Source organism: Chrysemys picta, chromosome 5 (genome assembly GCF_011386835.1).
Source record: "Chrysemys picta bellii isolate R12L10 chromosome 5, ASM1138683v2, whole genome shotgun sequence".
Taxonomy (NCBI): Eukaryota; Metazoa; Chordata; order Testudines; family Emydidae; genus Chrysemys; species Chrysemys picta.
The window spans coordinates 34671804-34690017 of NC_088795.1; the positions used below are offsets into that span (position 1 = coordinate 34671804).

At 42.4% G+C, this 18214-nt stretch overlaps 1 protein-coding gene across 9 annotated transcripts in view; it reads left to right on the forward strand.

The window, feature by feature from the left end:
* EGF (epidermal growth factor) overlaps positions 1-18214 on the forward strand; it is a 112426-nt gene that overhangs the window by 27216 nt on the left and 66996 nt on the right. For all 9 annotated transcript variants that reach the window (XR_002889095.2, XR_010601287.1, XM_024106848.3 and 6 more), the window contains exons 6-8: positions 1914-2116; positions 10901-11026; positions 12674-12796. Coding sequence is in view for 7 of the 9 variants with exons in the window: in XM_024106848.3 (XP_023962616.2) it covers positions 1914-2116; positions 10901-11026; positions 12674-12796 (452 nt within the window). In the remaining 2 variants the exon portion in view is untranslated. The remainder of the gene's footprint in view (positions 1-1913; positions 2117-10900; positions 11027-12673; positions 12797-18214) is intronic.

Consider the following 18214-nt stretch of genomic DNA (forward strand, 5'->3'; position numbering starts at 1 on the left):
TTACAAGCACTTGTGACATTGAACACACACGAGTGCTTGCAATTGGGCACATTGCTTTTGCTTGGAGCAAGGCTCATCTTTGCTGCGTTCTGCGTCAGGTCACTCTGCAGTAATGCACTGACCGCAACATGGACAGAGACAGTTGCTCTCCTGTAATTGCCAGCACTGTACCAGAATGTTCCTTTTACCCTTCCAATGACTTCTTCCTGAGGTCTGTATCAGCACACATCTATCTCTTCACATTGTAGGAGGTGCTCAGGAATGGTCCCCCTCACCTATAGACCTCAAGATGCTAGGGAAAACCCCCTCTTTCAGTACCAACTGTCCCCAATGGGCCCTGGTATATCAGTCCCCCCACCAACTCCCCATCCTGCATTCCAGTCAGATACTACCATCCCTGCCCCCTCTGTCATCCTGTTCACTTCCTGAGAATGGGTTAATGTCCTCAAATGATGGACATTTTAGGAGCTGTACAAGACTAAGCTCCTTTTGCATACACTTTACGAGGTGTGGAAGAAAGACCAGGACTGTGGACTTCAGGAAATCTATATCTCCTGTATTAAGGCACCAGTCCTGGGGATCTTCTAGGAACTGTGGGATTGTTACCTAGGGGCTAGATTATTAAATGTATTTGAGTGCCTAAAGGTGCAGATAGGCACCCAGTGGGAATTTTAAAAAGAACCTAGGCACCTAACTCCCATTGATTTCAATCAACTTTGAAATTAGTGGGACTTGGGCACTTTTGAAAATCCTACTAGGTGCCTATCTGCACTTTAAATATCTGGCCGCTAGTGCTTCTGCAATGGTACAGGATTACGGTGTGGACACATTGCAATCATGCACTTGAAAAAAGGATGCCTACTATGGATATCCTGCATCATTGCAACTTACATCAGTAGAATCACACCAATGGAAGTTGCAATGGTACAATTCTCTGTTGTAGACAAGGTTTTATCACATCCTGGTATACATGATTTACTCCTTAGACAAACTGCCTTAGAAAAATTGTGTTTTGTATCAACTGCCCTATGTCTGGTCCAGAAAACATATCTGTTAAGGCTCTAGGTCTGGAAATTGGGAGGTTTTATGCAAATAAAGTGCCACCTAATTGTATGTTTCAGTATGTGTCATCTCATTTGCATACAATTACCATAAAATCTAAGTTTCTCTGCACACTGTCAAATCTCTGAGTTGCTCCCATTGAATTTACCCACATCCCATCAACCCAGTCTCTCTAGCTCCCCACTTCCTCCTTTGAGTTTCCCAGTGTTCTCTGGGGCAATATTATTTTCCCTTGAGCTCTGGAAGGGGCAGAGTCTCCTTCTTCTTCCCCCCATGTGAATATTCTGGGAAATGGATGCCAGCATACTGCTCTTGCTAGCCATCTATGCAGAATTTCCAGCCTCTCTCTTGCTCCTGAGAGGCTCAGGAACCCAGCCGAGGGGGCTAGAAATCAGTAGCCTCTCAAAGAAATGGGGATGCTTAACAGGCACTGTTCCTTCCACAAAGGCACATGGCATAGTGTGTTGTCCATTTTAAACCATGGGTTCAATAGAGTTAGCCAGAATATCAGGACTTTCTCTGTGAAACAGGGCAGTCCTGGTCAACTAGTCACTCAAGCTGCAGGAGTTGTTAGTAATTGTTTGGCTGGCCCCACTGTGTCTGCAGTATGTTGTGTGCTATGTTGTGAGCAACAGTATATTGTGTCCATAGTGACATTTCAACTGTCATACCATACCTCACAAACCATTCAATCATGTGTTCACAGGTTTTAATTTCTGATAAAAAGTATATCAGGGTATCTGAAGCAAACATGGTTGATCTATGTTCCATGTTTTCAGGAGACATTAAGCAAATGATTAAATAGGGATGAAATCAAATGTTACTTATTTGTTGTTTCCTTTCCACTCCAGACACCATTTATTTGGCATATCTCTGTTTGCTGAGCACTTCTACTATCCAGACCCGAAAACTGACACGATCCGGAGAGCCAGTAAATTTACAGGAAAGGTTATAGTCACAATCAGCCTGAAACCATCATTTTTGCCACCTGCTGAAATAAAAGTGGTGCATCCATTTAAACAGCCTGGTGCAAGAACAGATGCTCGAGATTTTGGTAAGTCACCATATAATGACATGCTTATGTGTATAAGAATATTGTCACACACTCCATTTAATTTTTCAGGATAGAATTTTTTTCAGCAAGAGTTCTGGCCCCTTTGAAGTTGATGACAAATTCCCATGGACTGCCCTGGGGCGAGGGTTTCACTCAATATGCATGACTTTAACAGGAGCTTCAGTTAGGAAGTACACAGAGAACAATCTAATTCTATTCATTTACTAATGAGGAACATCCACATGAATTAATTTCTGTGTGTGTGTGTGTGTGTGTGTGTGTGTGTGTGTGTGTGTGCGCGCCGCATATCCCTATATCAAACATACACCTTGGCAACTCGCCTTCTAGGCTAACTTCCTCAATTCCTGTCCCCTTATGGACCTTTTATTCTAAGGCATAATTGAAAACCTTGCTATCAGTCCTAAGTTGTTCTGAGAAATGTATGAAATGTCCAACCAATAGTATATATGTATGTCTCAGTCCCACAGTGAAGTAACTGGATTAAGGGTCACACTGTTTACCCTAGGACTGATATGGAATTCCTATAGAAACTTTTAAATAAGAAGTGTGAGTCTGTGTGATTTACAATAAATCACCTCAAAGTGTGATTAAAATACCATGGGTATTTTACTGTGGGATCAGAAGATGAATATAGGTGAAGGGATCCCCATCGTTGCAACATGGCACCTAAATACCACAGTGGTGGGTACACTATAAATGCCCAGAGAGGAGGAAAAAAACAGGGTCTGACTCTCCACTGTCTTGCACCTTATGTAGTCATTTATACCTTCCCAACTGGGTGTGGATGGTTATTATTTAGATGCAGTAGCATTTTGCACTTATTTTGTACAAGTGTATAAGCAACTACACAAAGTGCAGGACAGTGGAGAATCAGGCACCGGAGAGTGTACTATGGCAGTGGTCCCCAATCTTTTTTGTCTGGCGGGCGCCAGACGACGAGCCACGGAGGACCGTGGCGGCAGACGAGCATCCGCCGAAATACCACCGACAAGCGGCAACATCAATAGGCGTCGCCATCGAAATGCCGCCGAAAATCGGCGGCATTTTGGCGGTGACGCATCTAGATGACGCTGCGTCTCGGTGGATTTCGGCGGATGCTCGTCCGCCGGCCAGTACGTGGGCGCACTTAGATGCCCTGGCGGGCGCCGCGTTGGGAACCCCTGTACTATGGTAATTCCAAAGCTCCCATGGAAGGTGAAGAACCATGAGATTCTGAGCAACTCAGGTGGTGAGGAACATAGAGTATTTCTTAACAAAAATTATAATGTAAAAAAACCCTCTTGAAACATAATTCGGAAACCACCCCATGACACTTACTTATTAACTTCATATCTCTTATCCATCTTTTGACCCTCCTCTCCCTTCACTCCATCCGATGCCATATTTGGACCCACTCTCCCCTCTTCTTGTACCATGGAGTGGTAGAAACCAAGATCTTCAAGAGGTATCTCCTGTGGAAATATCTAATTTTCACTTCAAGCATTTATTCTGTTGCAGTAGGGATGCTAGCAATGAAAATCGAATGTCAAGTGCTTGCATGAAAACAAAACACACAGCCATGACCTTAAGGAGCCTGTCCCTTTATTCAGAGATTTTTCCACTGCTCTGTACAACATGTTACTAGCAGACTGAATCATTCCCTTTGGGAAAAAAACACACAGTCACCGGATCAGGGTAGATGTGGTTCAGAGGTTGAAGCATCTGCATATTGCTCAACGTGATACAACTAGTTGACCCAGGTTTGGAAGGTACTGCATAATTTCTCCTAAATCCTGAGCTGGTATTGACCAATAGGGTGTGTCTGCATGTGCATGTGGTAGAGGTGAGGGGAGAAGAAACTGGCTAGTTCATAATTGCTGACACAATGAATGCCAGGGGCTGTCAGCTGGGTTATAAGCGTTCCCTTGAGGCAAAGTACATAATGTAAAGCTTATCGATGCTGGGCACTTAGCTTTTACTCTTCTCATCGGAGCTTACATGTATTCGCCTCCCCCTCCCACCGAAGAGTATAGACCGCTTTTCACTGTCCACGTTTCAATTGAAAAAGGGTTTTCCCCCTGCTTTTCTTAGTGGATAAATTGTCAATGTTTTGAAATGTGCCATGCTGTTGCAGCTTTACTGCAAGGATAATTTGGTAGAAGCATGAAAGTAAGTGGTGCTTGTAATGCGTTGTTTTCCTCTCCCAAATGGCGTCTTATAATACATGAGGAGAAAAAGAAGCTTACCTTGCCCAATCCAGATGAACTCTTTGGACTTTACATGTGCATTGCTTAGCTTATCCAGCCCAAGAACCAGGCTTGAGAAGGTTAATTAGCCCAAAGCATAAATGAGATTTATAAGGGATCTTACAACAGGGCAACCTGGAGATGAGAGCATGTAGGCTCTAACTAGATGCCCTGTAGAGGCTAAGTCAATGTTTGCTGCAACACAGCATTAAATGTGAATGATCAAACCTTATTTAAACTAGAAACACAGATGGCAAGTAAGTTCTCCTCAGGTACAAAGGAACCTGACAGGAAATGTTTAACTGCTACAATTCCTGCCAAAGATCAAATTTAGGTTATATGCTGCAGGCTTTTTTCATTAGATGAATGCCTTGCTTGGGAAAGGTCCTCCACTATAGCCTTTTTCTTTCATAGGATAGTCTTGAGCTTGTCATGACTGTTTGTTTCACAACTATCAGGACATTAATTTGGCTTTGGGTTTGAGGCAATGTACTCTCACAATGTCATGATGTAAATACCACAACCTTCTGATTCAACAGCTTTGTTCTGTGGGGCAAAGTGTGAAAGGTGGAAGGCATTCTTCCCACATGATAAAGAATCTGAGGTAAATAGCTTCAGATTCAGCTGCTGATAAATGTATAACCCCTCTGGAATACTTGCCACTTCTACTTACGGTTTATAGACTGTCAGCATTGTCCTGACATCTCAAAGACCGATTTCTCCTTTAATTATCTTTTTTTCCTGTAAATACTGTTCTGTTTAAAGGGATACTAGTGTCAGGCAAAACTTAGCCCCAGTTTTAGGTTTTATTGCTAAAATTTTCAAATATGGGTATCTACATTTAGGTTCCTAAATCCATATATAAATCTTTTGATTTTCAGTGGTTCTGAGTATCTGTAACTCCCATTGATCCTTAAAGCAGACGTGGTTAAGAAAATGGCCTATATGATTCATTCATGAGGCCAATAGAAATATTTCCATGATATTTTTTATAAAAGTCCAGTGGAAGCAGTTTATAGTGTTGCTAATCTCTTTGAGACAAGCAGCTCAAATTTTGACACTTCCAACCAAACCTGAACCAAAAACCTCTTTCATATCTGATTAAATAGTAATTCTTGAAGTGCTTTTCTACCAGTTGGCCAGCACTTTCCATATTATGGCTGGGTAGAATAATGCATGTGAAATACAATAGTTAGGCTATTTTTCATGTGGTTGAATTTAGAGGGTGAATTGGAAATAGAGCACATGAACAAGCTCTCTTGTACTTTCTCACCTGTGTGGTCACATGAGGGGGGGTTTGCTGCATGTGTGTGGGTAAGGGTGGTTGCATACTCACGTTCAGCAGCAGCAGTAGCAGCAGCAACAGTACAGCTATTCTTTGCCCGATAAAGGGTCAGGCAATCCCAGAAGAAGATTAAGGAGATTAAACCAAAAATAATAGTTTGGGAGACAAAAATAAGCTTGTGAGCACTCGGTCCTAGTTACAGAAGCACCAGCCGCTGAAGGGAGCTGGGCACAGACAGCTCAAGAAGCCTGAAAACCCCTCCCCATAAAAAGGATATTTGGATAATTGAGTTTTGTTTGAGGGAAATTCAGGGTGGGGGTTTTTTGGGTGCTGTTTTCTATTTGTTTTGAAAGCATCTTTCTGCATCAGGTGTAGGGTCCAATACATTCTACAAGTTCTATGGATGTAGTATAATAAGCAAGGATGTATAGCACTTTAATTCTAATGATCAAGGAACTAGGGTCCCTATTAGTGACAGATTTTTTTTTACCAGCTTCAGGCAATATGTTTGTCTAAATAAAATGTTGCTGGGCTCAGTTAATCTATCCAGCCAGTTTTTCGGAGCATATGAGGCATAAGCACCCCTTACTGAAGTTTAAAACCAGGGTCACCAACTGGCCATAGGTAATGTGAAGAAAATGACCTCTCTTTATGATGCAGTGGCATTTACCATCTTGTTATTTTTCCTTCTCATTCTTTCTCTCTATTATTCTATTAGAATGTAGCCATTGTGAGAGGTCATGATTATGGAGGGAGAGGTGATCTGATTCTTACAAGTAGGCAGTGGGGCCAGTCCCTTGGAAATATGAGTATCAGGAGAGAGACTTTGGACTGTACTCTATATTCTGTGTGGAGCCAGTACAGGAAGCAAAGCCTTGGGTGATGTGTTCACAACAACCTGTGTTGCTACACAAAGAGGCTGCTGCATTTTGTCCCAACTGGAGGCTTAGCGAGGCATGTGGCTTCATTCCTAGCTTCAAGTCCATAAATACATGGGTCACGGTGGTTGTGCTATTTTCTGGCCAGTTGCATATGGAAGTAGGTAGGGTTTTGCCAGGGCTGTTTAGGCATCCAGTAGCATTACAGTCCAAAGGATCCAAGGCTCTGGACTGAATTAACTGTCTGGGGGCAGATTCTATAAGCCAGATCTCTAACATTTGGGTCTTTTGTTGTAAATAACCACATTTTCTTGGCATAGTGCTTCCATATCTTCTGGGACAGAACTTGTGATCAATAATTTTGTAATTGCACCTTATCTCTATTTGCTACCTATCCAAGATCTATCCTGTTCTGTAGTGCCTACCACTGACTCTTTCCTTTGAAAAGGTTCCATTCAGTTATTCACAGGATTAATTCTTGGCTTTGTTTTCTTCTCTCTAGACAGTCTCTGAAAATAATGCTTCCCAGGACACAAAAAGGATAAGCGTTTGGAAATCTCCTTAATTTCTGCCTCTCTGAGTGTTCTGTGTTTATTAAACTAATTACTTCCTTTACATTCATGATGGAGAGCTGATTTTCCTGCTCTTCTCTTTTGGTTTGAACCATAATGATACTCAGATATTTAGGAAATAAGAGCAGATTTTCTCTAAGCAGATTCACTGTGTGTCCTGGGAAGAAGTCGACAGCATACACTATAGTTCTTATCCTATTACAGATGGTGTTTTCTCTGCTAATACAGGAGCATCTAAGGGCATGATCCTCCCCCTGCAGAATGTAACTCCCATGGATTTGACTGGAAGTTACCTATATCCTGCAGAAGGAGAATTGGGCCCCACATATTCCTATTCACCATGCACAGCTTCCTCTTATTCCTTACCTGGCTTTTGCTTTGATTTTCCTTACAAATTCTGGGGATTAGTTAGTTATATGACACCTGAGGTAGTTCTTAGATATGGTAGCCAGATACATATATGCCAAATATCTAACTGCTGTATGTGTAAAAAATGGAATTTTCAGAACAGTTTTTAGAAATTCCTACCACTTTTTATTTCCATTCAGTGAGTGTACTTGTTGTCTTCTTCTTTGAGGACTGCTGTTTTGAGGATAAAGCAGTATACTTACAATAAAGAAGCAGCGTCTCCTCTAGTCGCGTACCCTCTAGTATTGTATAGTGCATGTCAGTTTAAAGTAGATCCCATCTTTTATGCAAACTGTGTCCCAAAATGCTTTACTAAGTTAACTATGGTAATAGAGTTAAAATAAAATAAATGCAGAAAGAGAGATCTTTGTCTATTTAATAGGATTCACAGGGAACCAATAACAACAGTATTTGGCAGCAAACAGAAGATTATTTGAAATTGAATCACAATCGACTCTGCTTTTGTCATCTTGAAGTTCAACTGCTAGCTTAACTCGGATACTTTTTTCCTTTGTGTTCTTCAGTAGTTGTTATTGTGGATAAGCTGCTCTAATAAGGTCTTTATCTGTCCCTCTGTCTTTGGCTCTAATGTGCCAGAGGCCGGCATTCCTTGTTGTTGATGCTGTGCTATGTCATTTAGGAAAGCTGCTTTGGCACTATCATAGGATACCATTCTGCCCTCTATAGGCCCCATCCACATTTATAGACCCAGGACAACGAAAATGATTAGGAGGCTGGGGCACATGACTTACGAGGAGAGGCTGAGGGAACTGGGCTTGTTTAGTCTGCAGAAGAGAAGAGTGAGGGGGGATTTGATAGCAGCCTACAGCTACCTGAAGGGGGGTTCCAAAGAGGATGGAGCTTGGCTGCTTTTAGTGGTGGCAGATGACAGAACAAGGAGCAATGGTCTCAAGTTGCAGTGGGGGAAGTCTAGGTTGGATATTAGGAAACACTATTTCACTAGGAGGGTGGTGAAGCACTGAAATGGGTTACCTAGGGAGGTGGTGGAATCTCCATCCTTAGAGGTTTTTGAGGCCCAGCTTGACAAAGGCCTGGCTGGGGTGCTTTAGTTGGTGTTGGTCCTGCTTTGAGCAGAGGGTTGGACTAGATGACCTCCTGAGGTCTCTTCCAACCCTAATCTTCTATGATTCTATGACCTTTACTGGTGGCTGATTGCCCATTGCCAGTCCTGTTGACATGTGACTGTCTGGCCTGGCTGCTTGCATTGGCCAAATCTTTTGTGAAATTAGGTTCTTGCACAGGTGTGTACCTCCCATCTGTAGAAAATGGCAAAACCTCATTTTACAGATTCTAGTTCCTTTAAGCACACTCCCCCGCCTTGTCTCCCTATGCATGTGCCCATTGTGTATACTGTTATAGTGGCGGATCACCTGTTCTGGTGTCTACTCTTAACTCCTATTTATTGGCAAGAACAATCCCCCTGCACTTGCGAGGAAAAAAGTTGAGAGTCTCATCATCAGTAGCACACAGTAGATAAGATAAACGAATCCCCATTGTCCAAAGTGACAATGAACATGACAAAGAAGACAATTCATCACAAATGTTCCATAAAGTCCAGGCAGCAGGACAAAGTAAATGATTAATTATTAGTCATATATAAACAACAGAGAGGAATAAAATGATAATTAGCATATGAAACAGGATGCAATATCATACGCACTGTTGGCAAGGTGATAAGGTCTTTGTAAAGGGACCATTCTCCTGTACATGCACAGATAGGTGGAGACAGCAAAGTGGATCACAGAGGCAGACAGTCCTTTTCTGGTTGAGGGATCATCTTGCATTTGGCCCAGATGCATCTCATCACTCTGACTTTGCAAACCAACAAAAATCATCTTGTGAGTCTCTGACTATTGACCACGGGTCTCCAGCCAAACCAGTTCTGTCCTTTCTCCTGATGCCTCCGGGAAGTACCTGTGTTGGCAGATGGCCATAAATGATCCTACACAGTCATGGCTTTTAGCCTGCCCCCACTCTCCTGTTGGAGCACAAGGAGCTTCATTTTTAGATAGTAGCTTGCTGATTTGATTTTACCAGTGGAAAATGACACAAGGTTATTTCCCTAATTTGTGGAGATGACTGAAGAAAAGCAAGAGTTAGAGCCCAGAGCATCTCTGCTCTTAACTGGCAGGATTAAAATAGCCTTCCACCAGAAGAAGCAAAACTTTAAAGAGAAGGAGTTTCCTTAGAATTGGCAGATGAATACAGTAGAAACTAACTAGACTTGGAACCTACATACTGGAGATCCTGCTTCCCTCCTCCTACAACTGTGATGGGTGGAGGCCACTCTAGCTGGACTCATGGAGTAAAGGTCCAAAATAACCTCTGTTTGTTGACTGTCAGTGCATGCTTTAGTGGAGGCTTTGGGTATTATTTGGAGGAGAGGAGTTTAGCATGAGGATAAATATAGTTGGGAGTTGTTTTGTGCCGGGTGGTTAGTTGATGGGTTTATTTCGATTAAGTGTATTTTTAACTTGTGGCAGAGACAGCCTAGACTATTAGATATTAACATCAATCTCAGTACGCAAACAATCAGCTTCATCTGTTACTTTAAATATCACAAAGCAGTAGCCGGGTAAACTCCGCATAGGTTCCATTACTAGTGTGGCTCCCTGTCTGGAAGAATTTCAGCGGTCTTTAAAGGGCTTCTGGAGTATTATTACTGTTTCTAAGGTGATCCTACTTAGTAGGCTTTATTCTCTGTTCATGAAAGAAGCTTCGCATTATTTGTCATAATGATTATTGAATACTAAACATGCACATAGCACCATAATCTTGGATAGCTTCACAGTCCCTTCCCCAAAGAATTTTTATAGTCTAAATTGGACAAACATAGAACATGAAAATAACAGATGAAGGTTGTAGGGAAAGGAGCAATAAAAGTTAAAACAAATACAAATGTCAGTTTATACAGCAAGAGTTCTGCTGTTTTAAAAGACAGACCGAGGCAAGGCAAGCTTTAGATTGTAAACTCTTTGGGGCAGGAACCATCTTTTTGTTCTGTGTTTGTACAGTGCCTAGCACATTGGGGTCCTGATCCAGAACTGGGGCTCCTAGGTACTACCACAGTACAAATAATAATAAATAATAATAATTATTAATGAGTAGACAACACCAGGGTGGAAATCATTGGTGGAAAGCATGGTGAATGGGTTTTGAGGCAGGATTTGGAGGAGGAGATCAAAGATGCTTGTGTCCTTCTTTCTCACTGAATATCATGGGTCTGATTGTGCAGTAGCTCCATGTATGAAACTGTCTTTCAAATCAATCTGACTTCCACATGAAAAGTGACTATGAAATCAGGTTCTGTATGTCAAGGTGAATTTTGTATTTTATAACTCAATCTCCATCCTAGAAAACATTTACTCTTCCAGAACACAGATCCTGCCATTTGAACAAAGAAAACTGCAAGAGAAGCATCTGCAGGGATGACTCCAAGACCCATCGGTGCAAGTGTTCGAATGGATTTGTTTTGAGTGGAAATAGGCAATACTGTGAAGGTAATATATGGTTCAAAACATGGGATGGATGGGGCAGCTGGATAAGCTTTCTCCCACACTTTAGCCTTTTCTCAAATCTTGAATTATGTTTCTTTAGGAGATTCTAAAAATTTCAGTTTACTTTCTTTTTTTCCTTATATTTCATTTTCACATGTCCGGGTTCTGATTGAAACTAGAAGCAGAAGTACCAAAATACCTCAAGGAAGTCTGTTCTTTGTGAAATGTTGCACTCTCAGTTTGGATTAGTCAGATGATGTTCAGATAAGCGTGCATAATTTTGTGTGCTTATAAGAATTGAAATGAATCAAACTCCAAGGGTAAAATGGTCAAAACATGCCTAAGTGATGTAGGTACCTCCGTCACATTTTCAAAAGTTACTCAAGCGCCTAAACCTCTTACTTTTGAAAATTGTACGTCATTTGTTTTAATCTAAATTAAACAGTCCAGTATTTTTCTTTGAACTTTTTTCTTTAATTTGTAAAACTTGTTTTAGGGTAAAATTCATAAAAGCACACTAATCACTCAGGAGTAAAATGTATAAAGGTATTTAGGCCCTTAAAGATGCAGATAGGTGCCTAGTAGGATTTTCAAAAGTGTCTGAGCAGGTTAGGTGCCTAACTCCTATTGAAATAAAGTGGAATCACTTTAGAAAGTGGAACTTAGGATCCTAAATCATTTAGGTGCTTTTGAAAATGTTGCCCTAAGTCACTGACAGGGCCAGCTCTAGGATTTTCACCGCCCAAAGCAAAAACAATTTTGGCCGCCCCCCCCTTATTTAATTACTCCGCCCCCGGCCCCGCCTCAACTCCGCCCCTTCCCCGAATCCCCAGCCCTGCCTCCTCCCCCCAGGCTCTCAAGCCTAGGAGGGAGGGGGAGAAGCAGCGCCGCGCCGCGGCCACTCAGAGTCTCCCCCTCCCTCCCAGGTTTGAGAGCCTGGGAGGGAGGGGGAGACTCCGAGTGGCCGCGGCGCGGGTGCCGCTTCTCCCCCTCCCTCCCAGGCGCCCAAGCCTGGGAGGGAGGAGGAGCAGCGGCGTGCGAAACGGCTGCTCGGGATCTCCCCCTCCCTCCCAGGTTTGAGAGCCTGGGAGGGAGGGGGAGATCCCGAGCCGCGGCGGCGTGCGAAACAGCTGATTCGCGTGCCGCTGCCCCCCCTCCCTCCCAGGTTTGAGAGCCTGGGAGGAAGGGCGAGTAGCGGCGCGCGAATTAGCTGTTTTGCGCGCCGTGGCAGCAGCAGCGGAGGTGAGCTAGGGCGGCCGGGGCACATTTTTAGGGGCGGCATTCTGGCGCCAGCCATGCCGCCCCTAAAAATGTGCCACCCCAAGCACCAACTTGTTTTGCTGGTGCTTAGAGCCGGCCCTGGTCACTGAGGCATCTAAATACCTTTAAAAAATTGGCCCTTAGGCCCTTAAAATTTGTACCCTTCATAATTATAAATCAGTATATTATCTAGCTTGTTTGAACTCTACAAGCTTTCTTTTCATGGTTTATTAAGACCAGCATATTTGACAAAAGAAATATCCTATCTTCAGTAGAACAACTAAATAAGAATTTCTTCTAGAAATGTTACTTTGCTTTATTAATCCATGACCCTGCATGTATTAAATATATAATGACCCTACTGTGTCATACAATTGTTTCTCTTGTCAGATGTCAATGAATGTGCTTTTTGGAACCATGGCTGTACTCTGGGATGTGTAAATATCCCTGGATCCTATTACTGTACATGCCCACGAGGTTATATTCTGCTGCCTGATAGAAAAACATGTCATGGTAAGTAGCTGCAATATATAAACATTTGAGGACTGATCCTGGAATCCTCACTTACACAAACCTAGTGTTTCCAGTGTTGCTACATTTCTCTCTTCCAGCCCTTCAATGTGTAAATTACACCAGCTTAGACTCAGTGAACCAAATTTAGAGGTCATGTCTGAGGAAGTAAAAGCAGTGCTTAATTTGTGCCAGGACTTGCCAGGGCTGAGCTTCTCCCCCCCCCCACCCCCGCTGGCACCTCTATGCTTTGCAGTTCATAGCCCTGGCACGTCTGGGCTTGCTCTACCAGTTATGAATATTAAAAAAAAAATTGCTTGAGCCCCAGCACCTCTTTCATTACAAATTAACCACCAACTATAAATTACATATGGATAATCAAGTGTGAGCCTCATGGAGCCTACAGGAGTTAACTAAGCATCCAAATCCTAGGATGTTTACCTGAACCAGTTCCAAGCTATGAACCTCAACTTTTGGGGTTCTCCCATCCCTGGCTGTGTATATACTTTTGCAATGTTGACAATGGGTTTTTGCAACATTGGTGATAAATATCACAAAGCAATATATAAGGTAGAGAATGTAGGAGGTAGTGAATTTTTTTATCTTGCTTGATCTTAAAGAGATCTTTAACAACCTGAGAGAGTATCCATTTTGAGATAATGATAATTAAGGTAATCATATAAAATAATATAAAACTCACCAAAATACACAGAGATTTCACTTGTGTGGGTAAGTAGGAGTCTTGTGGACTTTGGACTCCCGATTTATTTGGAGAACTTTTCCTGAACAGTTTTTCAAATTATAGCAACTTCGAGATGATTTTGGGGAAAATCACAAAAATTTCTAGCAGTTAGGTTAAATTACAACATCCTCTCACTTCTCATGACCATATACGAAGTGATTATATCCAAGAAATCTCTTTTTGAGTGATTTTTGTTTTATTTTGTGAGGTATTATTTTCCATCTACTGAAGTATTCTGTAAGTGGTATAACCCTAATATAAGACAATAAGTAACGCATATTTAGAACATAGCATATGTGAGTAGGAAAGATGCCAAACACTCTTAGCCTAAATAAACATATGTTGTGTGCTTATCCGGCTTCAAACAGCTTGCAGATAGTACAATGAACCATAATGTTTAACATAATATAGAGTCTCGTGGTTGATTAATAATGGAAATAATATATCCCCAAAGCATAAAAATTGAAATATCACCTCCATTTCATTCCCCAGAGATAGAAAGATTTTCTGACGTATATCATTGTGAAGCTTAGCCAGTCATTTCTATAGATTCACATCTATAGTATACAACTATAGTTCCTAGTATTTTTGTTATATGAAATACATATAATGCGTACTCTTGGAGTAAGTATCCAATATGCTCTGATATATCAAAATGGAAAGTAGGATAATTTCTTTTTCTTGGAATATCTTCTATAAATTGATGTTCTGATCATCACTTTTGTAGTTTGAAAGGTTAGGAATGCTGCTGGTTTTGGTTTTGTTTTTCTGTGTAATATTATCCTTGTGTTAGACCCTTCACATCTTCTGGCTGTGATGTGAAATGATCTCTTTATGACACACTTTTCTAGATTTGTTTCTCAGCAGGGTTATGAATTTGACAAGCTCATATATTCCCAGTCAGTTAGTCTAATGGGATATTGTTTCCTGAACGTTTTAAAATTTCCCTTTTTGCTAGTCCAGGTCTTTAGAAGCACTTTAGTAACTGATCTGGATCAATTAAGTAATTTCAACAGTATTTTAATCATGTTTGATTGGTCTAATTGTTTAGTCATAGTTTCATTCATTTAGAATTGCCCAGCCAAGATGGAATTTGGCCACGTAAATATTTCTTTTAATTTTTATTCCTAGCCATGATTCTATTCTGTTCTGTTCTACGTAGGTTCTTATACCATACTCATAATCACCATAGTATCTGAGGCCTATTAGGTTCCTAATTTCCATTGGAATCATTGAGGATCCAAGCCTAAGTGCCTCTACACCCATTTCTGTGAGACAGATCTAGCTGCTGACTGTAAGACTTGGGAATATGAACACCTAAATCCCTACGTATGTGGGAACCAGAAAGTAATTTTGTGTCCCTAGCCAATTTGGTCAGGAAACAAAGGTGAACCCCACTCACCTCAGTGCACATAGGTGGGATAAAGTATCAGGCGTCAGCTTTATTAGCATAATTGTGGGTTAAACAGTGTTTTAATCCCTACCAGGTGTTGAGAGGGGTCATTATGAGAGGACAAAGTTTTACATAATAACCAGCAAGAGGGAGTTCTCCAGTACACCCACATCTCCAGGGCCGGCGCAACCCATTAGGTGACCTAGGCAGTCGCCTAGGGCGCTACAATTTGGGGAGTGGCGATCGCGGTGGTATTTCGGCGACAGGACCTTCCACCGCCTCAGTGGGGGGCGGCATTTCGGGGTGGGACCTTCCGCCGCCTAGGGCGGCAGAAAAGCTGGAGGTGCTCCTGCACATCTCCTCTGTCTTTTCTGGTTGCTCTTGGCCCAGCAGGAGAAATGCCTGTAGAGGGAGGGGTGAGTGTCCCTCTCCCAGGACTGAGCAGCCAGTACTCAGGGAAGCAGTCCTCCTGCTGGTCCCCTTAAACTCCCAACCCCAGCTGATGTGGGGTGGGGGATGCAGGGTGTGACGTGCACAATGCTTTGCAGATCTTGTAAAGAAATTTTGCATAAGTTTGCTCACAACAGCCTGTAACAGGGCAGCCTGCCTCTTTAAAGATCTGGAGGCCTTGAGCCAGCCCTGTTCAGTCACCCCCATCTGTGCCATAATTAGCTGCCTCCCAGCCTGAGGGGGAGGGAAAAATAGGGTCAGCAGATAGCCTGATGAACACCTGGGTCTCCTAGGGCTGACAGAAGTCAGCTGCAGGGAGGAGCTCCAGGAAACAGGTCTCACAGCTCTCGTGGAAGCCGGGAATTCCAGAGAGCTGTGAGAGCGATTCCAGGGAAAGCAGGCAGGGAATGGTGCTCTCTGACAGAGCAGGGAAGATTTAATGGTAGTGCAGGAAGGGGACCTACATTAGAGGAGGAGACTGAGGCAGAGAGTGCCTGCATCACTGTGTTTGACCAGGAGGGGAGATGGGGCAGTCATGCCTGTGGTGCAGTCTAATATGTTCCTTTGTTGAGACCCTAAAATTATGTAACCCTCCACTCAGATTTACACAGATACAATGTTCCTTAGGTTTGTCATGGAAAACTGTTGGAAACATGGGCTTGGAAAGTCTGTGTGGTTACCAGTACAACTGGGCTCTTTAACTGACTTTCCCTTTGTGCTTGATTAGGATAAGCATGCATGTGTATTACGTCCCTTCAGTGCTACCTGTGCTGTGTTTGTTTTCAGACAGTGGTTGGAAAATGCCTTTTCTTTTACATGCTACACTTACCCATGGGGGAAAGAAGAAAATTTGTTTAAAATAATGTATCTGTGGGGCAGCATTGTCCTGTGAAAATGCAGTGGTACCTCTGTTGCCCAGGTGTATTTTAAAGGGGTTTCACTTCACCACTGTACATGCCGCTGTTATTTTTCACAGGTTAGCAATTTGGGTGTGTTCTGTATCTCATGAAATCTCACCCTCACAGCATGTTACTATTGGCTACTAGTCTGGCACTCGTCCCCAAACTGTCCTGGGCTTAGTTGTGGCATTTAGGCATAGGCAATGAGACACTGCTCTATCCCAGGAGTAGCATGCTCCAAAAGGCATAAGCCCATTTTGGTGCCCGGTGGGATGGGGGAGGCTCCACTATGGTACTGTAGGATGGTACAGTCTGCTTCCCTTGGTGCATCTGGCCTGCTTGGGAGCTTTTGCTCTGCTTCTCCGCATCTCCATTTGGATGAAGTGTGCACCTTGGGGCACACAGAGGGAGAAGCAGTTCCTATGCTCTGCTGAGCTCAGGGACGGCGATTGTGACAGGCCTTTGCATGGAATGCAAAGGCTTAGGGAGGAGGCCCTATTGCAATCTATCCCTCTCTTTGGATGATTTATTTGTGGTACTATCTTACATGCAGCTACTTGGGACTGGAAACATTTTCAACACTGCTCATCACTCTGTCAATCCAAGGCACCTATCAGCTTAGTATTTAAGTGCTGAACAGTGATATAAGGTGAGAAGAAGATAATCTGCTTCTGAGACAGGCAACGGACCAAGTATGGATTAATTTAACTCCTAGATTACTGCTATAACTTCTATAATACAAAATGACTCCCACCCCATACAGTGCACACATAATCACAATACCAGCACATTCTCTCAACTAAGCAGAGAGATGGAATAGTGGAAGCCCACACAGTAGCCTGAAACTTTGATGAGTCCCTGCTTATTATATAAGTCTCTTCATTCTAAAGCCATAAATTCCTATTAGGGTATTAATGTAAGGTCAGTTTCTAGACCTCTTTCAAGGTACTTAAGAGGTCAGAAAAATGCATTGCAGAGCACAGTTGTCTTGGATAAGGAATATTTACAGCAGCTATGTATCATTCAAGCCAGCAGACACAGAAGCATCAGTGGGAAACCTGCATTTGTTCCAGTATCAGTCCTCCCAACAGATGTTACCATATGGCACTAAGGCAGTGTAAAGAAACAAATATGTTGGCTGGAAGGAGGACATCTAGGGCTGTTCTCTTCTCTAATTACTTGAAAGGAAAAGAGAATTAATGAAGGAAACCTAAAGATGCAGTTGGCGCTGTCAACAGTTGTGATGGAAAATCCTGTCAGTTCTGTGCTTTCTGGAAAGTCTATTTTCTCCCACAGGAAGTAATGGCAGAATTTACCATCATGGTATTCAAGAAAAAAAGGAATAGTTTTGTATTTATTTATAAATATTCGCATATTATGAGCCTCTCCCTGAATTTACCAAAAGAATTGAAAGAATCATAACAAGTCTTCTGCCAACAATAGGCAGTATCTCGGTTACTGAGACTGATGACAATTTACAATCCCTTACCAAGACAAAATATCTCACCTTCCTTGTGTGCCTGGAAGATCAACAATTAAGACTCTGGTGAACTGAGAGAATATGTTCCAGAGTCAGGACCCTGCAGTTCCAATCACTAATGGTTACATACAGACTCTGTCTGTCTGGAGGAATTACCACAGTGGGTGTAGCAATATTTAAAGAGACAAACAGCACCTTAAGTAACTACAACCCCACCATATTAATTGGATACTAGTGGGATTAGCTGCTAATCTGGTGATTTTTGTTCATATGCACATGATTGAATTAATCAACAATATACTGCCAGGAAGAAATTTTCCTTCGTGGCATATTGGCAAGGTTTTTCCCACCAAGTTCTTTTGCCTTTAGTTACTATTATTATTTATTGTTTGCATTACTGTAGCATTTAGGGTATACCTACACTACAGCTGAGAGAGCGCTTCCCAGCTGGGGTAGA